At 39.9% G+C, this 27,942-nt stretch overlaps 1 protein-coding gene across 2 annotated transcripts in view; it reads right to left on the reverse strand.

Moving 5' to 3' along the window:
• RAPGEF5 (Rap guanine nucleotide exchange factor 5) overlaps positions 1-27,942 on the reverse strand; it is a 161,068-nt gene that overhangs the window by 123,282 nt on the left and 9,844 nt on the right. For both annotated transcript variants that reach the window (XM_075083017.1, XM_075083016.1), the window contains exons 2-5: positions 8,814-8,864; positions 7,551-7,657; positions 6,414-6,535; positions 4,891-5,059 (exon numbers count right to left, since the gene is read on the reverse strand). In XM_075083017.1, the coding sequence (XP_074939118.1) occupies positions 4,891-5,059; positions 6,414-6,535; positions 7,551-7,657; positions 8,814-8,864 (449 nt within the window). The remainder of the gene's footprint in view (positions 1-4,890; positions 5,060-6,413; positions 6,536-7,550; positions 7,658-8,813; positions 8,865-27,942) is intronic.

Consider the following 27,942-nt stretch of genomic DNA (forward strand, 5'->3'; position numbering starts at 1 on the left):
AAATGCCACGCAAAAGCTGCTGTGGACAGCATGGGTTAGGACTGTGTTTTTCTTTAAAACAGTCTAATTCCCATAACCAAAACATCTGCAAGCCTTCTGGCAGGTTTATTGATAATCAGAAAAAAGATACCAATATAATAGGGTTATTACTATGAGCAGAAAAACAAGAAAATTCCCTTGAGATCTTTACTTTTCATGGTATTGAAGAAGTGCGGCATGCCAGCAAACCGAGCAGATACGCAAAACTCCAGCTGCTGTAATAAACATAAATCCCAGGTATTAGTAGAAGCTTCTGTCTTTGACAAAATTATTTAATTGCTCATATACCTTAATGTGTTTAGGGAGAGAGCTGACAACATGTCTGGAATATGCAGCTGGTATATTGTGATTCTACATCCCATGTCCAAAAATTTCTTTCCCTGATTAAAAAATTTGGGTCAGAAAGCACGGAATGACACATGCATTCATCCTGGGGCAAGCAATTTCAAACCAAAATGGTAATTCATATTAGAAATCGCAATTATTTTCACAACTGCCTTTCCTATTCAAAGAAAAATGTGATTTAACATTTTATGTGTTATAAACAGCCCAAAAGAAATAAATGAATGTAGTTTCATTTACAAAGACTGATTTACTGAGTCTTTCTCTTTATAATTTGGAATGAGGTTAAAATAATTGACCATTTTAGATATCTACGTTTCCCTACACATCTGATCTCTTCTGATCTCTCAGAACCAGGCTAGGACCTGATTCTTCTAAACTGGAGACGAAAGATAGCAGCTTGGTAGACACAGCCACAGATGCAATCAATAAAGCCAGAACAGCATATAGCATAGCTATTTCCATCTTGGACCTTTATCACTTCATCTTCTATTTTAAAATATTCCCAGTATTCATCTGCATATGAGCATCGAGTACTCCTGAAACCAACAATATACTAAAAATTATAGTCAGCTCTCCAGAATCAGAAAGGAAGAGTATGATATCCAGGCTAATGGAAAAAAAGTAAGACATAATGGATACTGAGGAACCGATTCAGGACAGATATCACCTTATTTTTTTCAAAAGGGGTCAGCTAAGACCGAGTAGGGCTGGTACCAAACAGGAGCTACAAAGCCCAGGCAAACAAGCCTAATGCTTATGCAGCTCTGTGGTCCATGGGGTCAGCAGTGTGTTAAGCAGAGTGAGATGCAGGGATGCTTGCCCTAGATCTGCATGCAGGCAAGTCAGGTCCAGCATAATTATTACTGTACACCACATGAAAGCAACTACAGTGCTTCCCAACCCACTGACGGAGGAAAGAATATGATACATCCATGGCCCTTCAGCCTGGACCTCAGCTGGCCAATGTAGAGCCATTACATATGTCTCTACGCTGGCTTTACAATCCACCTACAATGCCAATAAAAGACCCATGGATACCTGAGAGCTGCTTGATTTTTACAAAAGCTTCCCAGGGACTCCATAAGGCAGTAACTAAATGAATATCCCACCCTGGCTATTTGCATTCAAAACAAATTACTTTTAAGAATGGTTACTTTTCTGAAATTAATAAAATGTAAATTATTTCAGGACAGAAGATACAGAACATAGTGTAACGCTTCTGAGAAGAAAATAACAAGCAACATGAGATAAAGAAAAAAAAAACCGTTACTATCTTTTCAAGTAATTAAAAAAATATTATGGGATACAGTTCAATAGTCTAAGGTACCCAATGCATTCTTGAAATGTTCATTGAATCTACCCAGTGGCTCTGGGAATTAGATGTTGTTATAAACACCCCCATTTATAAAGAAGGAAATAGAATCACACAAAGATTAAACACCTGATACAAAGCCATTGCAGTCACTGGAAAACAATTCAGGAGGCATTGGATGAGAGCCTAAATGATTGCTCAAGGCTGTAAGGAAGTCCACGGCACAGCTTTCAATACAGATCTTTTGTTCCCAGGCTATTGCAATATTCACTTCTTTTCTATTCAGGTAGAATTGGCTGTGATTAACATAGTGTGTTTAATGACCCCAAGAGGCCTCTGCATCAGTCCCATCCCATTGGACAACATTTACAGGGGCTCGGTCCTGTGGAATACACATAACATACACCTTCAATTTAGTGTGAGCTGCTAAAAATCTGCCATGTCCCATCTTGTTTTCCACGATAGACTCCCACCAATGTTATGTTTAATGTAGGGAATTTGCCACGGTCAAAATGCAGCAGGAAGCATTTATTCAGGAACCGTAAGCACATCTCAGGCTTCTGAAGATAGCGTTCTGTGTAGAACTTACTATGGTGTTATTTGGAAACACTGCTAATACTGACCAGAAACAAATACAATCCATCAAAAAATCTGTACAGCAAGTCGAGACTGGGCCACGTTTATTTAATAGGGTTTTCCCCAAGAACTGCAGAAGAAGGTCCCCAGAGCTGCTACTGTCTGCTCAGGTCTACTGACTTCTCCTGGGAGAGCAGATCCATGGTGCTCCATAGAGACCCACTGATGGACCCAGAAGTCCAGGCAAGTGCAAGGCTGCTGCCCACCATCTGCGGAGGAGACAGAGCCCCTCTGGCTCCTGGGACCACCAGGAGACATGCAGCAGAAGGCAACATCGGACAAGTAGGCAGTTGCTTCTGATTTCATCAAAAGCAAGGAATCTAATTAATAAGGTAAGACTTTCTCTAACCTGGTGTACATACAGAATTAATGCAGACTATGAGAAAAACTAAGAAAAATAAACATAAAAATATTAAATTACAAGAAAGACTATGATTCTAATGGTATACAAAAGAGCTTATATATTTAAGAAAAGAAACACTCACTGCAGGGAAGACTTTTTAGAATTGCCCCCTTTCTTCATGAAAAAGAATATATGGGTTTAATTAACCTGGTCAGATAACTTTAACAAACACCTCATCACATCTGTTCCCTTTCAGATTGTGTTTTAGCAGTGTATTATTTGCATCAAGCATGGAGAATTTTGAACCTCGAAAAGCCTCCTTTCCCTTTAATATCACAATCCCTCGAGCATATACCATTATTTAAAATTTGATTCCTTCAATATATATTTTTTTTCAAAAAGCACCCTCACAATCTGACAGGTAAAACCTCCAGAAAATAATTCTTCAGTGACAATATTCCCAAAAGGAATCCAGCTTCAACTAAAATTTGAATAATGTGAGCAGGAAGGAGCTGGAAATGTACATTAATGAATAATCGTTCCATTCATATGACAGGGATCATCCTCCGCTAGAAGTGACAGTTGCACTGGAATGATAAAACTGCAAAGCAGACTGTAAAATAGTGGCACTCTCCGGCCAAGGTTAGCATGCAGGATGCATTTTTAACTTGAACCTAAGAAGTCTTCAATCCATTTTCCTACCCAGCCTCCTTCACGTAACACATCAATATGACCTATCTGCTTTTGATTCAAAGCCTTCGTTCAAGTAGTCATGAACCATGAAAAGTGGCCTGATTTGCAGAGATAATGAGGAAAAGCCCAATTCCCACTGAAATCAAGATGAAACCACCCTGATACTAAGGGATAGCCAAACTGCTTAGCACCAGAGTAGGCTAGAAGACAAGTATTTCTTATTTGCAAAAATATCCAAAGGTGTTCTCTCACATAAGTAATCTGCTTAGATGATCACATTCAGTCCCCTGCTCTAGCTAGTTTGGGGTCCTTGTCACCTGGCTACACTCACTCAGGCTGACCAAATAAATGCATTTTCAAGGGAATCCCCACTTCAGAACTCCCAATTTCTAGTTGGTGAGGGCAGTCAGCAACAGGGGAAGGAATCAAGTTTCTGCCCTGAGCCATGTAGAGAAATTACTGAGATCTTTGTCTACCAGCTCAACGTGTCTGAATTTAAGAAGCTGGGCTTGAGACAGCTTACAGGGACTTTTTGCTTTGTGCTCCTTTAAAATACTTCCGTTGGTCATTTATTTGAGAGAAAGTGTTTTTGAAATCTAATATGTAGAGAAGGAAAGTAATTATAGAAGAAAGTTTTGTCTTTGACACCAAAGAGAATAAATCCTAGTACTGCAGAGTAATAGTTCTCCACAATGTAAGTATCAGGTTTGAGGACTCATCATGCTAAGGACAATGAAAGGATTTAACCCAACTTGTCTGTCCAGGCCAGCTCCTGCAGATTTGCTAAGGCATGAGGGGTCACGAGCCTCCAGACCTCTCACTGACACCTTTTTCCTATATTTTAGCTTCTCACTGTGCCACAAATAACTATGGTTTTCTTCTAGCTGCTCTCAATAGGCAACGTTTAGAGCACAGCTGTATCAGTGCAGAGGGTATGATAACATCCAATAGTCAGGTGAAAGAGGACACATATAGGAAGCAAAACTCTTAAAAGGCATATTCTGAAAAAGGAATAATAACATGAGACTACAGAGCTCTGGCAAACATGCAGTAAGTAGCAAACTAAAATCTGAAGACTGAAGCCACGACATTTCTACCCATCCTCTCTATCCATCTGATAGCTGATCCTGACACAGCACAAGGGCATCTGATCTGCTAGTCAATTAGCTCCACACCGCGACACCGCGCCTGCTGCCAAATTCATTCCAAACCTCCAAATGTAAGAGGAGACCAAAAAAATAATAAAGCCATTTGCTCAGGTAGCATAGCAAGCCAGAGTCACCAGAGTCAGCAAGCTAGTGCATAAGAACTACAATACAACAAAAACCCCAAGTCGAGTGCCTTCCATTATCTACCCACGCTGACTTTGTCAGATGAAAAGCCCACCTCTACAAAGCTTGTCAACCCTGAAAAGAAAGCTGGTTCATTTGCACAGTGATTTGGGTGGAAACAGTGTCATTATAAGCCACCCACTTACAAAGGAGTGAGCAGAAGTTTCAAACAGCTGTATACGCACACTTACAGATTACACATGTCAATCCTGGGAGGAGACAATGGCAGTAGTTGAAGCAGAAGCTTTACTCCATTCTTCCATCCTTCTTCTTTCTCAAATTCACAGAAAAGGTAGGTACATTCATCCGCTGAGAACTGGTAGAAAGCATAAGTGTCTCGAAAATAGAGTTGTCTGTCCACTGTTAGAAAAAAACAACATTAGATAGACTTTAAACCTTCACCATGTAAAGGTTCTGTCTCCCCACCACATTCTGTATTGCACCTGACTAATGCTGAGTTGCACCACCACACAGGGCAAAAGGCTCACAAACTCAGCATAGAAGCAATCCTGCCCTCTCATATTAACTCAGTGCACCTAAACAGGACAACCCCAAACCCTCAATTTTAAGATCTCCAGGCTCCTGAAATTCAAGCATTAAGACTGCTGAGTATTTAATCAATTTTGGAATCTGTTCAGAATTAGGGGATAAAAACCTTCCACTTATCAGATTTCTGAGCCTTGACTTCTATTAACTTCTAATCTGTTCTCACTAATGGCCAGGCACTAGTAAGCAAATTTCAATAATGGAGATGCATCCCATTCTAATCCCAGCTTCTCCTCAAGTTCAGAGCTACTGGATTTGTAGTCTAGACCTGGGTAAGATGATGTGCCAGTACAACAGCTGTCATCTTCCCTGGCATAACCAGGATTGAACTGGCATCCAAGGATGAGGTCCAAAGCCAAAAGAGTCATTCAGCCCTTGTTGAGGCTGCATGATCAGACATACTGTCAGTGCAACTGAAGCAGAAAAAAACCTTTAGGTATACTGTCAGTGTACATAAGCAGAAGCCTTCCATAATGCCTCACCTTTTCACAAGGGGGAAAGTTAAGTGTCTAGCACAAACCCCAGGGCGGGGTACGCTCCGAGTTGAGCTACCAAGTAGTAGTCTGAGCTACAAAGTAAAGTCCATCAGATTTCCAGAGGTTGGTTACCAGTGTTATTATTGCCAACCACATTAGCTGGACCAAACCCCTGAATTTGGTGGGGAAGGTGAGGACAGCCAGATAGAACCTGGCATCACCACCGTCTCAAGGATCTGAATCCTCTCTGTCTGTTGTAATCTAAAACTATGAAAAACAGAGAGAGGAAGGGAAAAATCACTAACAGCTAGAGAAGACATCTGGCAAAGCCATGATCTGCACTGACTAAGCAGCTGCTGTCTTGTGAAAAACCTAAAAGAGCTTCAGAAGAAAAAAAATAGGCTGGAAAAGACACGCACGCTGTCTGCAACTTGGCAACAGGCAATTACATTTGCAAAAGCAAAAGGAAGGAATTGCCTAAAAAAGAGAGATTCATCTTTGGTATTTATGAAATGAAAGGTCACGGAGGTGACCCTACCAAAGAGATAGTAAAATAAACATCTGTCAAGAAAAATGCACCAGTCTGCATTTTTTTCCTTTCCCTCCTTCCCCTCCCATCAAAAACATGCATCTTATGCTATGAAGAAGAAACCGATAGCCTTCCTCACACTAGTAGTACTATCACAACTGACCTGATAATATAATGCCCATATCCAGGAGGAGCTGCCACACTCCAACTGCTGTAGATCTGCACTTAACAAAAGGGCACTGCTCCAAAAGCCAGTCTACCAGTTCCGATCCAACACAGCTCCTCCTGAAAATAAGCAAAACATCATTTCTTGCACTACAGGAATGTTAAAAATGCTCTTTTATAATACAGAGCTATTTCTTAAGCTATTAAAAGTTAATCCTTTTGTTCAGCAGGGCAAACCCTTTGTCTCAATCACTAATTTTTGTAATCTTATTCATTTCAAGGGAAGAAATTATTCTGGCAAGTGTCAAGGGACGACACTAGTTACAACAAGGGAACTCCTGTTAGATAAGTTCCGTTACATACCTAACTCATGTGGCACATTTTACAATACATAATATTTTTATCAGCTTGTGCTGCACACAGACAGTCATCCAAAGATGTACAAGAGCTAAATAAAATCCAGCTTTTAGCCTCAGGATTTTATTTCCTTTCTGAGCATAGGCATAAGCAATGCAGCTACACAATATATGTGTAAGATCTTAAGCGCTGCTCTAGGATGGACTTCATCTTTCACATTATCTTCTTATCTTTTTAAATCTTAAAAAAAAAAGAACTTGTGGCTTTTTCTTAAATACAGATACGAATGAATAGTGCTATAATAGAGGTCTGCACATTTTGGCATATTTGAAGATAGGAGGAAGTATTTATGCTGTAATGCAACACAAATAGAAAATCGCTTCATTACAAAAATATTCCACAAATTACATGCAAAAATCACTGTGTAACTAAATCTTAGGAATCCAATTAATCTCTTTTATAACTCCAGACCAGGGCTGAATTTAATACTCTTTCTTTTCAACAAAATAACAGACAATCACATTGTATATGAAATCATAAGCAATTAAATTAACAGACATACAATCCGGCCACCGCTGCTTTCTGACAACTGACAAAGTAACATAAGGAAAGATATTAAAATACATGAGATTTTAAAGATTTTTTTTTTAATTAATATTTTCTATTCTTAGTAACACACAAGATCTCACTCTCAGGATTTACTCTCTTGTCAAATCAGGCCAGAGACAAATGCAAATAAAGCCCGTCCAGTTGATTAAAATGAATGATCTCAGATTACCTGCAAATGCCAGTAAGGTATACCCTGTCTTTAATCAGGTCAGGTGCTTGTAGAGTAAAAATATTCCTGAGAGCTCTCCCAGCACAGGAAGAACTTTCTCCATAAATCTGAATGAAAAGAGAAATTGAAAACTGTGACAAACAGGGATTTACTCCTGCTGTAGTAAATTGCCTTGCCACTGTCCGCTCCCTCCCTCTGAGCAATGCCTTCCCCCCAGCTAAATGACAAGCAAGCAGTCAAAGCCTCATAGGAAATGCACCCCAACTTCTGCAATACCCAGTTGTATCCTGGGTTGCAGATGCCCCCATGAGCTGGACTACTTTTACATTTGCTGCCATAGAAAAGCAGAGGTTTTACTATCTGTCAGCTTTACCTTTGAACAACAGACAAGTTCAAATGAAAACAAGTGTTATCCTAGCAAAGCAAAAAGGCTATATTAACCATTGCAAAACTGCACAAATACCATTAAAATTAAGCATTATTCCATATGTATTTGGGTTTAATAATTTAATACAAGTCTAACATACACATGGAAACACCATTTCATAGGCTTTTTTTTTTTTCTTTTTGTTTAGAAACTTTGGAGGTAATCCTATGATAGCTACAGGTCGTTTCATCCATACCTTGCCAGAAGGATGTGGTCACTCAGAACGAACACCCCTCTGACTTCCCCCACACCTGATTTCTACTTTGCACCTCAAGGCTGCAGATATGTCTATCAAAACAAGACCCGACTCCATTTTCCATAAAACCATGTTCCACCTGGACTCCGTATACCACTTGTTACTGATGAATTTAACTCAGGCTTCTGTTGTGATGTTTCCTCACTGTCCCAACAAAACACATCAGTAACACGAATAACTAACTTGAAAGAAAAACAATGCTGTGGTTTCACCTTTTTTTGTTTGCTTGTTTCCTATGTTTAGGAATCTGTCAAGGAACATAAAATAGTCCTGAGACAGGAAAGTCTTGTGAGATGCAAAAACAGCTCTCAAATATTGCAAAAGCAAGCTGAACAGTAGCAATCATTTCAATGGTTGGGAAGCAAGTGCACATCAGAATTCACAACAATTCAGCTTACAAATTCAGTAACAGAAGTAGACAATTTCTAACACACATAAATTATAACTTGTTAACTGGATTTAACTGCAGGCCACATTCACAAGTATTTTCAGAGCAATGATTAACAGGTTGAACAAAAGCAAAAAGATTCTTAATATGTTGTTTAATGAAATGGAATTAAAAAAGAAGCTTGACAAGTACCTTGTTCGAAGGAGCTTCCAAATATGGATTTGAAATTCTTCTGGACAGGGTCTGTAAGAGAATTTGGTAGAGCTTTTGTTTAAAAAAAAACAAACAACCAAACAAAACAGAACAAAACTAAAAGAATTTATCAAATCATCTGAGTAGTCTAACTAAAGTCTCCAAACAATTTTTTTTTTCACATCTGTGCTGCTTACTATATTTATTCTTGATCTGGAAAAGAAGATGAACAATGAGGTGGCAAAGTCTGTAGAAAACACACAATTATTTGGGTGAGGAGAGACCAGATATGACAGTGAAGAATTTCAAGATAGACCTAAAAAAAGTTACGTGAAAAGACAGTACCATGATGAGCTCAACATTAAAAGCAGCTTGTGTTAGAGGGAGAAAATGTAATTACACATGCTCTAAGACCTCTTAAAGCAAACTTTATCAATTCAATAAAGACACCTCAAGGTCACAGAACACTTCTCAAGGAAGACCACTCTTCTAAATTAAATTCTTAACCATAGTTAAAAAAATATTAGGATAAATGAGGAATAAAATGGTGTTTAGCAGGGAGGTAACATTGCTCTAATGTAGATCAGCATTATCTCTGCTGTGCCACATGCTGCACTGGTGACAGCATCTCAAAAATTGGATCCTCCAGTGTTAAAGGGCAATCAGACAATAATAGTAGCAGGAATAATAAAGGATTTGGATAAATTTTAATATGAGAAGAGACAGAAAAGACTGTGACTATTTACCTTACAAAGAAGAGATTACAGGAGACGTAATGCAATTACACAAAACAATGAAATGGCACAGAGAAAAGACAGACTTTCTGTGCTCTGTTTTATGTAACATGAGAATAACCAATCACTCATGAAATTAGAGAGGATTCATATTTGAGGAGGTAGAAAGGAAAATGACACATAACTCTTCACAGCAGAGAAATGCAAATGCCAAAACCTTATCGCTGATAAATAAAGATTGGGGATCTAGTTATAAAATAAATAATGAACAAGAACTCTGGAAAGCAAACAGAGACAGGATAAACACCTCTACAAGAGTCAGGTTACCCCACCTTTAGTCACCATGATACTTCCATATCTTGCCAGTGTTAAAAGACAAGACGTTGTCTACTCCGATGCTTACCAGCAACTTCTGCCTTACTACAAGCCACACAAGACAAAAATAAACATTGCCTAAAAGAAGTCTGGAAGCAGAACAGAAGATGTTGTGCAGGTGCACTGGCAGCACAATGGGAGGACTGTGTGGTGCTCCCTCACATATTCCGACTTGTAGGCAGCATAATTAATTCCTTGACTTTGAGAAGGATCCAGTGCACAGTTGGTATATTGTAATCATAAAAAAAAACCATCCTTCATACCCTGTAAGAATTACAGAATCCATATTTCAGTAATGCCACCTGCTTTTTCCCCCCCTTATATTCTTGTTACTGTATTTTTAGAAACGGAAGTGACAAGGAACCACAGAAGCATCTAATGCTGTTTACCCTTCCATGCTCATCACAAATGTTAGTGTAGTTTCATGGGTAACACTAGCTCCATATGGAAATACTGTAACATAAAAGCTTAATTCCCCTCTTCTATACCCAACAAAGATGCCATAAGAGTGCAACATTGCCTCAGATCCTACTTACTCCTCCTAGCTGGCATGCCACTAACACCTCAATTCTGCAGCAGCCCTACATACCACCACTTCACTTGGTTTCTGTCCAAGTCTTTCATTCAGCAAGCCTCACTCACTGCAGCAGCATGGTCAAAGCTCATACATTGATTTTCCCCCTTCTCACTCCACTCCCAGGCTGGCAATAACGTTATCATCAGCGAGCTAATTCCAGCAATACCGGTGGGAACTGCAGCCCCTGACATTATACTGGCCCAGTCCCCACCATTCAGAAGATGGCTAAGCCTCAGCCAGAGAAAATACTGCTACTGCAGGGTACAGTTACATGACAGCATAAGACCAAACTCAACAAAAAGGACAAATTTGGTGGCCTTCTACAATGAGATTATAGCATTGGTGGATAAGGGATGAGTGACTGATGTCATTTAGCTGGACTTGTACAAAGCATTTCATACTGTCCCACACACGTCCTTGTGTCTAAAATGGAAGCACATAGATTTGACAGATAGATCACTCGGTGGATAAGGAATTGGCTGGATGGTCGCAGTCAAAGAATTACAGTCAACAGCTTGATGTCCAGGTGGAGATCAGTGACAAGTGGCATTCCTCAGGGGTCTGGGACCAGTATTATTTAACATCTTTGTCGGGGACATGGACAATGGGATTGAGTGCACCCTCAGTAAGTTTGCAGACGACACCAACCTGAGTGGTATAACTGATACTCTAGAAGAACGGGATGCCACTCAGAAGGATCTTGACAGGCTTGAGAGGTAGGCCCATGCAAACCTCATGAAGTTCAACAAGGCCAAGTGTAAAGTCCTGCACCCGGGTCAGGGCAATCCCAAACATAGATACAGGCTGGGTGATGAGTGGACTGACAGCAGCCCTGCATAGAAGGACTTGGGGGTACTGGTGGATGAAAAACTGAATATGAGCTGGCACAGTGCAAAAAGCCAATTGCACCCTGGGCTGCATCAAATCAAGTGTGGCCAGCAGGATGACGGAGGCGATTCTCCCCCTCTGCTCAGCTCTGGTGAGACCCCACCTGGGGTACTGAATCCAGCTCTGGGGCCTCCAGCATAAGAAAGATGTAGACCTGCTCAAGTGGGTCCAGAGGAGGGCCACGAAGATGATCAAGGGCTGGAGTTCCTCCCCTATGACAACAGGCTGTGAGAGTTGGAGTCATTCAGCCTGGAGAAGAGAAGGCTCAGAGGAGACCTTAGAGCAGCCTTCCAGTACTTAAAGAGGGCCTACAGGAAAGATGGGGAGGAACTCTTTATCAGGGAATGTAGTGATAGGATGAGGAGTAATGGTTTTAAACTGAAAGAGGGTAGATTTAGATTCGATATTAGGAAGGAATTCCAAGAAGTCTGCAAAAGGTGACTGAGGCTGAAAACTAGTGGAAGAAAAAAAAAAGGATCTTCTGGTTTATCTTCAAACCACACAGTGCTAGCTCTGGTGCAGGGGAGAAAGAAGCAATTCACAGCCCTGAAATGAGAGAAGGGAAGACAGGACAACAGCTTCTGTTGGTGGCAGCCTGAAACCATATCAGCTTGGATAGCATAAGACAATGGAGAGCCCAGGAGAGTACATTTAGCCTGCTATGCAGGAACCTACACAAAGGAAACTTCTACAAATATAAGAAAATGGCAATTGCATAGGAGAAAATAAAAAAAAGTGGAAGTGGCATTCTAGAATAGAAAAAAAAATTATCTTTCCTGTTGATGCTAGTGCAGCCTGTGTAATGTTGAAACACTCACTGCAGTTAGGCTGAGATTCATATCAAATTTTAGGAGTCTATGTCCTAGCTACCAAGCTAGATTCTCTTTTCTTTTCCTTCCTTTTTTTTTTTTTTTTTTTAAAAACTTGTCTCAATAAATAGCACAAAATCCCTTAGTCTTGTGCTACTGAGCACACCTCTGTTCAGCAGACTCGACTCTGGCTGTTGGGGACAAACTGGGCAGCCCTCTTCCAGAGAGAGGAAGAAGAGGGAGTGGGTCGGGCGTCCAGGCTTTGACAACCCCAGCATTCGGGCTGCTGTGTGGGGAAAAGCACCACTCCTCGCTGAAGGTATTTGGTAAATATGGGCTGCTCCTCCAAAATTATTTTGACACACACACCCCCAATTCAAAATACATTTGCAAATAACTCTTAGAATGAGCCAAAATGTTCTTTTAAAGTAAATTCATTAGCCATCAGGCAAACAACTCATTTCTCATGAAAACTATCTTGGAACAGCTATTGCTGCCCATGCCAAGTACCGCTTTCCAGGCACCACCACCCCAGCGTCCCCCTTCACCAGCTGGAAGAGAAGCTTTGCCAAACCACGTGTTAGGGAAGAGATGAGGATGTGGCAGCACATATGATCCCAGGACAGAAGACCACACGTGGAACAGATCCAGAGCACTGGGTGTCCTCCAGGAGGGCTCTCCCATTGTACATGAGTAGGTGCGCATAGCTGGCTTCAGCTTCCCTGCTGGGGATGCAGGAAAAAAAAAACAGCCAGGGAGCTGGTGCCTTGGGCTCTGCGATCAGCAACGTGGCACAGGGATGGCATCCTAGCTTGGGGACACAACTTGCATGTGACAGGAGAGGACAGTTGGGACAGGTGGCCCAGAAGGTTCTGGAATAGGACTGGTAGGATCCAAATCTGAATAAACCACCAATAATTTAGTCTGCAATTGGGAAAAATCATAAAGGAGTTTGCTGTGGTATGTATTTAAACCAATAGAAATGCAGGGAGTAGAGCAATTGTGTTAAAAGAACAGAAGAATTAGAATAAAGTGACCAGCAAGTCATTTAAAACAACCACAACAAAAAAAACTTCTTTACAATCCATATGACCAGCTCATGGAATTATTAGCCAAAGAATCAAATATTCCAGCTAGATTTCTAAAAGCAGTAGCTAATTCAACGACTGATACTACTATGCAAGGTCTATATCTGGGTTTAAATTAGTATTGCTTCAACTGGACAATTATTTTTAACAAGTTGAGAATCTGTCATTATTTAAAGCTAAGCAGGCAAAGATATTGATGATAATATATTAAAATATGAGCACAAACTGATTTTTGAGAAGTTTGGAATGGAACTCCCCCATGACATACTACACAAGTAAAATGTCTAATGAAGGCACATTTTGGTCTTCATTGGAAAAATCAAGCTGTATCTTACTGTAAGATGCTTAGTTCTTACTCAGTTCCAATATAGCAAGTCCCTATACATTTACTACAACCTGGTTTATGTTCTAACCAAGGGCTAAAGGTACTGTAGAGCATGCTTTCAGTCACACCTTTTAGAGAGACATTTGAATTTTCTCCTCATTTTTAGATCTAGGATTTTGCTTTGGCCTCATCTCAACTTCAGAGGATGACTTGCCTACAAGTTGCTTGTGCTTTGCCTCCTGCCCAAGCTGTTCCAACAACTGCTGATATTTCTGCCATTGCCAGCACTGCAGTTGCGGTAGCATCAGCAATGCTCCATACATCTGCTAGCAATTTAATCACCATCATGCTCAGAAAGAAACAAAGCAAGAGTGCTTGGAGTTCCAGTTCAAGTGCTTTCCTCAGCTGGGATTTAGTACAGTGGTAGCAGCCAGCAACCTGTCTGCACTAGAAGTCACGCTGTAACGCTACAGAAGAGGCCATAGAAATTGTAGGAAAATAATCATTTCAAATAGGGGACACAAGTGTTTTGCCTTTCTTCTAAGGGCTTCTGATATTGCTGTGCAGTTAGAAAGAAAAAAATAATCTTTGGCAAAAATAGGGAAGAATTTTTTTTTGTTAATCAAGATTATTTCTTTTTCTAAATCGTTTACAGCGGGATTTCTATTAAAACTAAAAGAAAAAAGACAGAATTCGGGCTCTTCCCCCCCAGCAAATTCTTTAAGCTCCCACTTCAGGTTTTTCAAATAACTAGGTTTTTAACTAGTTGCATTACCAAAAACTAAGCATAATGCCACAATAAGAGTTTGCAATGCACAATCAAACTTTATCTGTTTTCAGTTTACAACACACTAATCAATATTTGTCTGTTTGATCAGGGCTTAATTTGCAAACATGCCCATGATCAACTCCACACTGCTGAGCAGTTCTAGGAACTATTTTGTGTTCAAAATAAGAAAACAATTGTTCATAGTTGCAGGGCACTAACGCTATGTCCCTAATGAATTCAGTATAGCGCTTGTGCATTCCTAATTGGATTACTCAGTATATTTAAAATTAAGCAAACGCTTCAGTGTTGCACTCTATCAGGGCTTATTCCCTAAATATAAATAGCCTGGAAAAAAAAAATCTCATTTTGAAATGCACATGGTGTAGCACAGATACCTGGTAATGAGATTGTTTCTATTCACCGACAGGGGGATTTCTGCAACTACTCAACACCTGAATCCTAAATTGGCTAATGTGACCACAAAGGAAATTATATATTCAGACAGATTTCCAACAAGCATTTAAGCATCCAAGCCTAAAATACACTTTCACAAGTATTTGTGCTGGAAACTTCTCACGTTCCAACCATGAGAGGCAGCGTATGGAAAACGATCACAGATAAAGCTGAATCGAAATTCACTCTCAAAAACAATCACCTGTTTGTGCTTTTCTCTCTTTACTAATCATTCAACTCCAACCACACTGCGGCTCAGGAAAAATTAAAAAAAAAAAAATCCACCAGGGGTATTTACTTAATTTCCCTCCAGCTTCTCTCCCACTCCATGCACAAATCAAAAAGTAATTATTTTTTTTCCTAGACAGATTTCTTTCTCTCATTAGGAACCATGACAATGATAATGCCGTAACAGCAATAGAAACTACTGCAACTGTTACAACTGATGGAACCCTGTGCGTTTTTCCTTCAAAAAGATTTGCCAGAGTTGGTAAAAGCCAGCAGCTATAGTAATTAGAGAGTTTCCACTCCAGCACTGATCTGAACATGAATCCTGGAACAAAGCTGGGCTGTACCTGCCCGACACACCCTCCTCAACCTGCAACACAAGAAGGCAGCAATTTCTGCAGGAGTAAATACTCATTTATTCCCAGACCTTGCTCATGCCAGGCAAGGCATGGGGGAAGGGAGAGAAAATTACTGAACAATTTAGCTTATCACCTTGCTGCCTTTGAATTTTTTGTATTTGTCATCGCTTGCTGCTGTCTAAATTACAGGAGTTTTAAGCAGAAATAAGACATGGGTGCTGTGCTTACTAGCTGAAATGCTACCGCTGTTTGAGGGTGGCTGGATATAGGGAGTGTTGTCATGAATCCCAATCCGTTTCCATGTGGCAGCAGATTTTCCCTTGTGGTTGCTAAGGCACAGCAAGCAGAGTTGGTTGGGAAGCTAGCTGACTTTCAGCAGATATCATTCATATGAAACCATAGAATAGGCCTGACTTTTTGCCAAATAATATTCATAACAAACTACCTCCCCCCACTGCTCCTCTTGAAACCTGCTGTCAGAATTCATGGGTAACAAAGAACAACCAATGGAACAGTTCTCTCCATTAATATTCATTTAAGATTAAATATAAAAGTCCTTATAAAGGATCTTCTTTATAAGGGAAAGATCTTCCCCTGATCATCTTAAACCTCATATACTTAGGTGTAGCATAAAAAGGTCAAAAGCTGTAAAAAGATAAATCTGGATTCAGCAGAGCTTGCAATGCAGGGTTCCCAGGTGAGCCTGGTCTCTTTCTGGTGAAACCCAGATGGGTCATTAGTGAAAGGAAACGGAAAAGTGTATTCTCACCTGTTGTCTGTATAAAAAGAACATGCAATGAATCTGAACAAGTGGGCTTCCCTTTTGTGAAATAACAACTCGTGGTTCATTCTCACCACCCCCAAAAAAAGAAAAAGGGATCTGTGAAGAAAAGGGTTGCTTTTTATAAAGAAAAGCAGCGCTCTTTATGTTTAAAGACTTATTTCTGAGATTACAACAGTCAGGAAAGCAATATGTTTAGAAATACTTCTGTATCTTCCAGTACCTTACCAAACTAAATATGGCTGAATGGGGTTATGCTTCAAACAAAATTCTTTTTTAGTTAATCTGGCATAAGCCAGCCATTTTGGAAGTCTCCATAGCTTAACAAGGAGCATTATTTAGTGTGCAAAAGTGGATTTTGTTTGCAATGGCCTTTTCTTTATCCAAAAGAAGTTAAGAGTAGAAAAGAGTATCACAGAAAGCAACATGGCAGGACTGGGTGGTTGCTCTCCTCCCTCTTCCCAGTCCTACCATGGCAGAAAAGCCCTGGATAAATCCAGCTTCAGGAAGGCACCAACTCAGGCCTGAACCTCCTCTGTCTGTATCCTGTGCCTCAAATAAAGCTGCAGTACCCTGACATGGAAGAAGCCAACTCAGTTCGGGAGAAAGGGAGGAGTGGTGAATTGGCAGACAGGGATGCCTGGGTTAGAGAAACTTTATCTTTCTTAGGAAAAAAGGAGACAGCCACTTTCCTGCTGATGATGCATTTCCACAACTAGAATAAAGTACTGTAAAAGGAGGCTGCTGACAAGCAGGTGGTGTCCTCCCTACACCTCCTGCTTCGCCTTCCCAGCCGCACCACCCTTCTGCTTTGTGCTTCCACACGTGTCTGTGAAGCCACGTCCTGAACCAAGCTGAAGGACTGATAGCATCAAACTGTCTCATTAAACACCAATTCATTTTAACCCAGATTATTTCCCTCCACCAGGTCCCTGGGGAGCCATACAAACATGATCGCTAGCAAAGCGGGCAGCAGGGGCACAGGCAAAAACAGTGGAATGTGGAGGGAGGCAGGAAGGGACAGCTGTGCTCAGAGGAAGCACTTATTTATGCTGAATTAAAACTATCCAAGGAATGATGGCATAAATCCTCAGTGTCTCTGCTCTGTCAACATAAAAATGAAGTTAACAAGGCCCACAAAAAAGTGACCAGACAAAATTCAAAGGTGTCAGTAATGAGGAACTTCACCTCCCACCTCCACATAAGTGCATCAGTTTAAGTGAACCAGAAATCCCATCTCATTTAAATCCATAGATCAATTGTAGACTGCATGGGCTACAGCCATAGTTTACAATATAGAAACAGAGCTTAAACAAGTATTCTCTTTTTTACAAAAACGTTATGGACATTTTAAACTCATGCTAATATAATGTTTGCTATGAGAGGTCATTAAATATGAAGAGGAAAGAAACAGAATTTTACTGCTTTTTATCACGCTTTATGTAACAAAAACATGCAGCATACACTTAATTGACTATTCGTGTTCCGTCATTAACCTAACTTTACTGCAACATTTGTGCTCTAGTTTGCCATTTCAGCCGTACCTTTCCTAATGCTACCTTAAAAGCTTCCTGGCTGTCAGCAACATTTCACAGGAAAGCAGAATCCTCCTTTTTTTTTTCAGTACAACATAGGCACTGTACAGACTGTCACAGTAAAAATGTAACAATACCTCTGCATTTATTTATCTTTAAAACTCAGCACCTAATAAATACAGTAGATGGTCTTTGTGATATACCATTGTGTTCCTGGCCATCAGCATCTGGTTTGGTTTTGATCTGGAGGGTAGCACACAAGAGCAGGTGGGTGGGTTTTTTTAGTGATTATTAAAATTTTATGCAACAATTAATATTTCTAATGATGCAAGTCTTAATTTAATAATATATTATTTGGAGCTTTCAAAAGAATGCGCACTGGATATTTCACACTATAATTAAAAAGATGTTCCCAGTGACAGGTTGCCATTTCTCTTCTGATAGATCTAAATGAAGACATCAACAAAACAGTGAAAAGAGAGATCAGGAGTAGGAAAATGCGGAGTGTCTGCTTCATTAAAAGCTTTTCAAAGCACCCCTGTTGGCACATTTCTTGTGTTGCCAGCAAAATACCTTCTCACAACACATTTCCAAATAAAAAAAAAAAGCAAGCAGGATGGCACATCAACTTGGCAAAGACATTCTGCAAGCCAAGTAGCTTGATGCACGAGCATGCATTAGTAAAACTGAATTTCACAGGGAAATTGTGTGTCAAGCACAAGAACTAATGCCCAGGCTGTGCAGTCTCCTTCCCAGAGTTTTCAGAACTTGACCAGACAAGACCCTGCACAACTGCTCTGGCTTTGAAGTTAGCCCTGCTCAGACCAGGAGCTGGATCAGACAACCTCCAGGAGGTCCCTTCAAACCCAAATTATTCCGTAATTCTCTCCTGCTCCATCATTCCCAGACACAATCCGGCTCCTCCAACCAGCTGCATCAGGCATGGGAAAAAAAGTCTGCGAAGCTGCAGAGCATAGATGTATCCTGTGTTTAAAGAAGGCTCTTAAAGCTCTTAAAACCCCACATTTTCATGTTAGCCTTTCACCAAAACTTCTCCCCATCATATTACCCAACGTGCCAGGTCTCAACTGCTGAGGAGCTGAGGTACCTCTGCTGTCAACATTACTGCAGATAATACTGGTACAGCCAGTACAGGCTCAGAAGCCTTCTTGTGAGCTGTCCCCATGACCCTCCTGAAAGGATGCTCACCTCTGCCACAAGAATTGTAACAAGCAGCAGAAGGGAAAAAATATCCAATATTGCTGCAACTATTTCAGTGAACACAGATGGCAGGAACAAAATTTCAAATATTAGCAAATATTCAGCAAATAGCCTGTGAATGATGCTGACAATAAGTAGCTAAAAATGTCAATACAAAGTATATATATTATTGAACAAGAAAATCCATTCAAATCTTAATCTATTCAGAAGCGATTTGCAAATAAAGAACCAGTTTTATAGATTTCAATAACAAAAGTATATTTAGTGTTTCAAGTACAAAAAGACAAACTTAAAATTCAATGCTTTGATTATGATTTATGAGAATACCTTGCAGTAAATTGCATCAGTTTAGTTTACTGTTTGAAAAATGCCTATATTTCTGGCAACTTTTTTTTTTTTTGCAGGAGCTGCACACAAATAGTCCATTAATTGCTTTACAAGTGTGCAAAGGTATGTTTTTAATGCCCCTTTTCTTTAATGTCCTTGCTCTCAGAGAGCTCCACTTTTACCACTGTCTGCACAAAAGGTAGGTCATCCAGTAATTTCTCAAACCTTATTCCTAGAATTAGAGCACAGTTACTCTTTTCAAGTGCAAGATGTTGAAATTCTTTACACTTTCTTTCTGAGAAACTGATTTTCTGATTTTGCAGAGACCAACTGACACACGGAACAAACACCAGTCTGTTCACTGTACCTTAGTTTTAGTCCTGAACCTGGTGTGGTCGCAACCTTCAGCAAGTCATTTCCCTTCTGGCACAATAGGAACAATGATGACCACTCTGCTCTGCAAAGCACTTTGAGACTTACTGGAAAAGACCAGATATCAGCTAAGGGCTAGAAGCATGCAAGCCATATAGCCAGGGTAGCCCCACTCTAAGTTCAAATACCTATAGCACATTTAAAACAAAGCAAATCATAAACTGCTGACTTGTGCTTTTCTTGCTTCTGAGGTTCCAGACAGCAGGAGCAGCCTCCAAGCTAGGTGAACAAGCTCTGTTTAAAGAAGCTTGCATTACAGCCTTAACAGTTTGAGAATCCACAGCACCGTTGTTTGTGTTGGCAGCACTCCGTTACGTGCTCTCTTGGGAACACTATTAAGTTCATTGACAGTAGCTCTTGGCACAAGCCGGTGCCAACCTACTACGGACTGAATAGTGGGAGTTCTTAACCACTTCCAGAAGAAGAGCTGTAATTTACTTTTTTATAGAAAAAAAAAAAAATTGAAGTTTAACTATTTTAGTTTCATGAAGCAGTCAAGGCCTCACTGTACCGAGAGCTTAAAAGGCACTCAATATTCAAGGAAAGAAAAAAATTGTTCCCTTGATCACACAAGCAATTCCTCAGCAAAGTAGATCCAAGAACTCCTCACCTGCTCTCAGCAGAGCCTCAGCACTACTTGGAGCTCCACTACCAACACCTTCAAACAGCCTGCAGAACGGGATCACACTAACCCTGATAACATCTTTTTTGTGCTTGAAAACCTTTGGTCTGGCTGTTGAAGCAGGAACAAATGAAAACTGAAGTGCACTCCATCTGCAAAGGGAGGTTTGTTACCTCTGAGATAGGGAGGGTCTTAGAAAAACAAGGCAGTTCAGAAGTCTCTGCCGGTGTGCCAGAAACCCCTGCACGTCTATCGTTCAATCCTGATGACTGAGCACAGAGTAACATGCAAGGTAGTGAGCAATAACCATTAGATATGGAATAGGATTAGAATACAAACAGGAGTTTAACATATACAAACAACCACTAAAACAGCTTAGGTAAATTTAGCTTTCACTAGACTGAGAAGTTACAGAATCAGAAAATATCACAGATGCCAGACACAGATGAGTCTTGTAAATTTTTGGACATGGGAAAACAGCTCAAGTGCCAAGTATCTAACAGATAGAAGTCTTACTTAGTAAGATAACATCCTAACCAAATAATATAAATGACATACTTTATGCAGATCAAGCTATTAAGAAAGTAAAAGATGTGCACTGCCATAATGTCATAGAAACAGTTCAGGCATCTTTAGATGGGAACCTCCCTTGTGGACATAGGTTCAAGAAAAGAACACCACAGCCTTTGAAGTTAAGCAAGACTTCTGCCCTAAAGAGGCAGATTTCTTTACTGAAATTCTTCACCTTTAATTTTAATTACCTGCCTTTCTTCAGATATATATCTTTATTTCCATTCTTTATTCGTAACAATTGTGTGAACACAGTTACTATTAAAGCAGATGGATATGTCACATCATGTCTATGCTGCATTATTCTGAATTTATCTGCTGTAGATTTACCCCATCTAAACTCAGTTAAGTCTACAAGTCCTTTTTCCTACTGCTGTGGAAGTTTGATTCCTCTGTGTGAGGGCTGAGGATTTCTTTCTCTCTTGGTATTTTCCAGCTGGTACCAGGGAGTTTTCTCATTTTGATCTACAGTTTTGAAGGGTAGGACCTTGCTCCAGCAAGAGACATTTGAAAACATCATGAATAGTACTGGTCCTTATAAAGGTTCTCCACATTCATAATTTATTTTCAAGACAGGATGGCTGAGATCAGACAAGGCCTGCACAGGTGATCCCTGCACCTCTCCTCAGGCTTAGAATCAGATGTTCAACCAAAGTCAGTTTAAGCAAAAAGCCACAAAATTTGACAAGCTACTCTTGTGAGATTAACTCCCTCTGTGATGATACCCTACTCAAATTCATAGAAAAGGGAAATATTAAACTGTGTTGCACTAAACTTTCTATTGATAAAGTATAGTTGAAAAAACTATTTTAGGCAGCCTAACTAACGAAATAAACAAACCAACCAACCAACCAATCAACCTTCCTTCAGTTGGTCCCACATCAGTCTCTTGTCCCACATGAGGTCATTAATCCTTGTCACTTCCCAGCCCTCAAAAAAAGACCCTCCAGCAAAACTAGACCTGGTATTTAAAGCATAAAGTTTTTATCCCTTTGCTTCATTCCTTATATGCATTAGAAGTCTTTTAAACCAATATAAAGACACATTTTTTTTTTCCCTTTACAAGAAATGTACTATTCCTTAAACAGGGAAAAAAAGCCACAATTTGAGAGCCAAAGGATTAGATTTTTCTATTTTTACATCTGATTAAATTATCTGAATTAATTAACCTTTAATTGCATTTGCAACTATTATCTAGTTCTGCATCCCAACAGAAGTCCCACCATATGATGTCTATATCCTAGTCAATCTCATTCCCGTATTCCAAAGCACATTAGAAAAAAAATAGTACTAGAGTCTAAATTAGCATGAAAAACTTGTGCAGTGGAAAAAAAGAAGTCCGTAGTATTACAGCACTGCAGGGATCTGAGATGAATTGTGTGTTACGAAGTTGAACATACATGCCTGTGTCAGATGCGTCTTGACAAAGAGACTGAGTTCTGCGTGATTTCAACAAGATCTGTGTACATCAGGTGCTGTAAGGAAGATTACTCCTCCAGAGGAACTGTTGAGGGCTTACTTATCGTACTGTGTAATGGGCCAGACATCCACTGGGTATGGAGATAGTCCAGAAAATGTATGTCAGAAGCTCATGCTAAGTGTTCAGCCATAATGGTGGATGAACTTTCTAAGGCTGTTTCAAACGTACATGAGGCAAAAACCATAGACTGCACTCAGACGAGTATTTTATCCCTCACTGAAGACAGCAGTGGTAGCACTATAACTTTTTAAGGAAATACTCATTAGAACACATAAGAGAGAAGCAGAAAAACACAATGTGAACATAAGCACGCTTATCAGTTGTGGGAACCAGGGCGTGTAAAAGAAAAGTAGAATAGCCTCTGCATTACTCACAGCCGAAGTACAGCTGAGCATATCCTCAAACCTCCAAGAGCCAGCAGAATGGTCTGCTGATGCCGTAGTACAATCAGAGGAAAGGACTCACACACCACTGACTTTCTACAGGGTCACATTTCCACCACCTGAGGACTGTCAGGCCTGGCAGCCGGTGCTAAGAGAAGTACATTTGAGGTACACCTGACCATCAGACTGAGCAGCAGCTCACACATTCCCTGTGCTTAGAGCTGCATTCTCCTTGCCCTACCAGACACACCACTGTCCAGTGCTCTTCCAAGATCCTCCAGTACATATCCACATAAAGCAGCAACGTAGAACTGAGCTACCTTCTTCTGCTTCACCAGACTGAGTCTTCACCCCAAGATCCTTGAAGGGCTGTTTTGTCCCATGGGAAAAAAAGCACCCGAGGTGAAGACTGACCACATTTTTTCAGGTCGAGGGGCAAAGAGAATTAACTTTCTTCCTCTTTAATATTCTGCATCATAGACAATGCTTGCAACACTGATCACTTCAACATGCTGTTATCCTCCTTCCACTTGCCCACTGTATCCTGGTTACCAACCCACCCAGATTTAAAAGTCAGTAATAAATATAGTTTTCAGTCAGCAAATGTTTTCTGACCTACACAAAGCAGGAGGCAGGAGAGAGCAAGGAAAGCGGGGGAGAGATGGGGAACTGCTGCCTTTAAAAGTTGGTTCAAGCAATATGCCCATGGAAGATGGTAAGTAATTAGAGAATTTAGGCTGAAATCAGGGAAGAAAAATTATCTAAAAGATTAATATACTGCAGTATTCCTCACTGCAGTGACTGATCTGTCAGACAGTAGCAGAGATACTCCACCTGTGTTTCTATAAACACTAACGGAGAGCAAGATGTCGGTGACCTCCTAGCAGTCCGCTGTGATGCTCAGTCTGCCCTCATCAATTCACCAAGGAAGCCTAGGCCAGCCTGGATGCCCTATCAAAGTAGGTAATACCTGTTCAGACTCTTCCAACCCCTTTGCCATGACAATCTCAAAAGCCCCTTGTGCTTGATAACCCATTCTGCAGCAGGGACACCCGAACCATCAGTTGAACTCTGGCACTAGGGCAGATTGATGGCAAATTGCCACTTACAGTAAGAGACCTTCATTTTGAGATACACTGTCTCCAAAAACCAGCTGATTCTCACCCCAATCAACTTGCTTACTGCTCCATCCTTTCCAATGCCAGCTTTTTAGAGATTACTTCAAAACAGCCCTTGTCTCAGTGGAACCACTACCACAAACCAACCACATAGGCTTCACCAATTTCACCTAAGCCAGCCTAAGCCTATGGGGTAACATATCTATTTGGTCACCTCTCAAGTGCCAAAAATAACTGTAGCAAAATTAAGCAGACTTTCACCACCTTCTTGGTACACAGATACACAGAGACTTTCAAAAAGCAAAGCTTGCAAAAAGGTTAACAGAAGTTTTTTCACCTCTAACATATATGCTGCCTTTTATCTATGCAATGACATAATGTCTTGTGGGCACTGGCCACACGAGCAGAGATTAGCTGGACAGGGCCTCTAGGACACCCATCCTCGACAGTAAACCCTTGCCTTGGAATTGACCTCCCTGCTCCCTCCACCAGGATATGATCAAAAGATCAGATGGGTTCATGGACAGCAAAGCAATGGCAACGGGAATGCTCTGGGGTTTGGAAGATTACATTGGAGGTTTGTTTGCATGTTTCTAGCGTGCCTCATGCTTGTTGATGTTTTTAGCTTCTCCACTTGTGCCAAGAGATAACAATGACTAACTTAGGAGGCAAAAAGTCACAGTATAAGGAAACAAGCATACACATACTGAAACTGGAGTTGGCTCAGTCTGAAAAGAAGATGACTCACAGACCCTCAGTATTTGGCTTTGTTTCTAAAAGTCAGATAACACCAAGAAATGCTAAAGCAAGGGATGAAGATTCAATCTGTTTTCTTACCCAACTCAAATTAAAAAATCAAAAATCAGGTTTCTAGTTTGGGAGGTCTCACAAAATTTACCATTAGGTCTTCAGTGGGAGGGGACAGTTTTCAACTCAGGTTTATTAAAAAAAAAAATATTATTGTCCCTGGATAGCTTCTTTGGAATTATTTTTATTTACAGAATGGAAGAATGTAATGTTGCCTTACCCACTCCCACCAACCTGCCATAAATTTCCTGTAACATGCTTTGCTATTAATAAGCAACTGAAATAGTCCTTTTCTACAGTCACAATAAATGGATTCTCAAAGAGCATAAGTTTGAATTTTTTAACGGTTTTTAATAAGACCACAACTTTGATTTAACGGTAGTGTTGCTCTGCTAGCTACACTTTGGTGTTTAAACACAGAAGTCCACTACAGGGACATTTTCTGTCCCTGTCTTTAATAAAGAGCTTTACAAAATCAGAGAGCAGTTGTCTGTAATGTGACATTCTTCAAAAATCTTTGGTGATATGCCTGTAGATAAGTTTTGTTCCTAGCAGCAGTTCTGCTGTAAAGTTGCATAAGCAGAAATATTTTTTTTAAATTAAAATAAATAAATAAATAAGAACAAAAGACTCTCTTTCCCTCCCTGCTCTTTCTTCTTTGATGTATTGGACAGGTAGCTACTTCTTAACAAACATACTCTATCACTGCTGTTTTTAAATAAAAAACTGGTAGTGGCAGAGCCAAGTGATACTGTTGCAGAGCCCTGCTCAGAGATTATTTGACAAAGCTGTTGGTGACTAGTCTGTGTAGAGCTTTCCAAACAATGCCCACCTACTGAACAGGAGCTTCACCAGTCAGGATTATTCTTATATTTCTTACAAGAACAGGAAAGCCTTTGACACAGTATGCTGTAACAAGGTCAAGACTGACATGGTTTTAGCTGGTTTTCTTGTATTTTCAGAGACCATCTACGCAGCAATACTCTACAGTTGTACCTCCAACTTCAACAGACATAGCACAGACTCACCCTAACACACAGAACTCCTCTAAAGAAGCTAACGCAGTCTTTCTCGGAGAGGAAAAACTCTGTAAATGATCAAGCAATAGCAAAGTGATGAAGGACAAGAAGAGGGTTAAACAGGCTATTCCCATTAAGACAACGAAAATACGAAGATGTCCCAATGTTATATCCTAGGCTGATTGCTGTTTAATAAAACATATTTGTGACGTCAGTATCAAGACAAGCAAATTTTCCATATACGATTTTGGTTAGTCATAATCAGAAATCTATAACAACTTCAGATGGACCTAGTCAAGGTAGGTGTGTGGACAACTCCATGTTAAACTATGTTTATCCATGCCAAATGCAAAGTAACACCCATTGGAAGGAAAAAATGCTGACAACTTAACATGGTTTTAAATTAACTACATCAACTTAAAGAAAGCAACCTGAATGGCTGTGAAGACATTTCAGTGAAGAACTAATCTGTTCCACCTGGAACTCTAAAAAGATAGCAAATTGCTAGGATGAAAAGCCTACATGATGGAGAGAGGGAGGAAATTGCATGATTTATATAAATCAGCAGTGCAGTCTCATCTAGAATATTACATTCGGCACAAGCCATCACAAGTTCAAAGGGACACTGCAAAACCAGATAGAGTTCAAAACAAGGTAAAAAAAATTATTACAGCATGGAAAGAGTCATCTAGAGAGACTGGGATTGCTTGCTTTAAAAAACAGCTGTATAAAAGAATACATAAAAACTAACTGTACAGAAGATGGAAGTTCCCTGCCTCGTAAGAACAACAGAAGGGTCACTGAAATTAAAGGTGGGATATTCAAAACTGATCAAAAAGGAATGCTTTCATTAACAACAGAATAAACCAAAACATATTTTTCCTTCTCTTGTAAAGTCATTATCACCAAGCCCCACACACAAGCTCTGTAAACGTGAGTTCCAAAATTAGTCTGAAGCCAAAATACTAGCCAGAATCATTAAAAGGCTGTATTTGTATATGAACAACATGAAAAGCTATAACTGCAATGATTGATGGTAACAATCTCCAAGCATCAGAGTATAAGGTATCTCTGGCTATTTGAAACCAGAAAAAAAAAAAAAAGAGTGGAAGGCAGACTATACAACATTTGCCCACACACTCTCTTGAAAGCACAAGAAACTTTATATCTGTGGCTAAAACAGTTACCTGTTAGATCAGGCTTAAAACTTATAGATATAGGACTAGATGAACCATAATCTTGACCCACTACAACATGATTTGTATCTACATTAGCTTCCCCTGAAAAAATGTTTTTGTTTTTTTCTTAATAAAACCTCTACTAGTATAATGTAAATATTTATTGCCGCAATGAATTGCAAATTATCAACTCAAAAATGGGACTTTTTAAACAGGACTTCAGATAAATTCTCAGTTTATGCATATACTGTACAAACTGAGGACAGATACCTCAATGGAAAAAAAATGGTGAGCTTGGAGGCTCACCAGTTTTAATGCATGTCCTGGCAACCTAAGAGACCTATTGATTTGCAGCCATTCATTCAAGTGCAGTAAAAGCCATAATTAGATAAATAGCTTTGGTAAAACTAATCTGAAACTCGTTTGTTTGGAGACTGTCTGTTTAATGAGATAAAACAAGAAATTAAATATCTGCTGAATGTTCCTCTTTGTATCCTTCAACACAATAATGAAAATATAAATAAAGAGGCATCAATTTAACTACCATTATTATTTTGGCATTTTATGTATTTTATTCCAGCAATTGCTGTCAAAGACAATTAGAAAGACAATATTTATGAATAACTATGCTCTAACAGGCTGACCAGTTTTATCAATCTCTTTCATACATGTGGATACTGAGGAATAAAAAGAATGGGTCTGCTAATCATTTGTAAACAGTCTTCGAGTGACATGCCGTCTTAGGTGTGTGTGTGCCGGCATGCGTGGTGTAAGTTTTTTAAGTATCCGTGTTTCATTTTTGGACATGATTATGCCATTCTTTGTGAACAGAAGTTAAAATCTGGTTAAGTTTTCAATTAATCTAGCAGGATTATCAGAATTTTTTATCCTAACTAATTTTTTTCCCACCAAATGCTGAGGAAGACTACTTCAGAGAATTCCCCTGCGTAAGCCCATACTAGCACTGACAGATGTTTCAATTTATCCTTCTTAAGCCAAAACACACTTAAGCTTGGGATGTGCTGCGTCCTCACCTTTCTTCTTTAGCAGC

This window comes from Phalacrocorax aristotelis, chromosome 2 (genome assembly GCF_949628215.1).
Source record: "Phalacrocorax aristotelis chromosome 2, bGulAri2.1, whole genome shotgun sequence".
Lineage (NCBI taxonomy): Eukaryota > Metazoa > Chordata > Aves > Suliformes > Phalacrocoracidae > Phalacrocorax > Phalacrocorax aristotelis.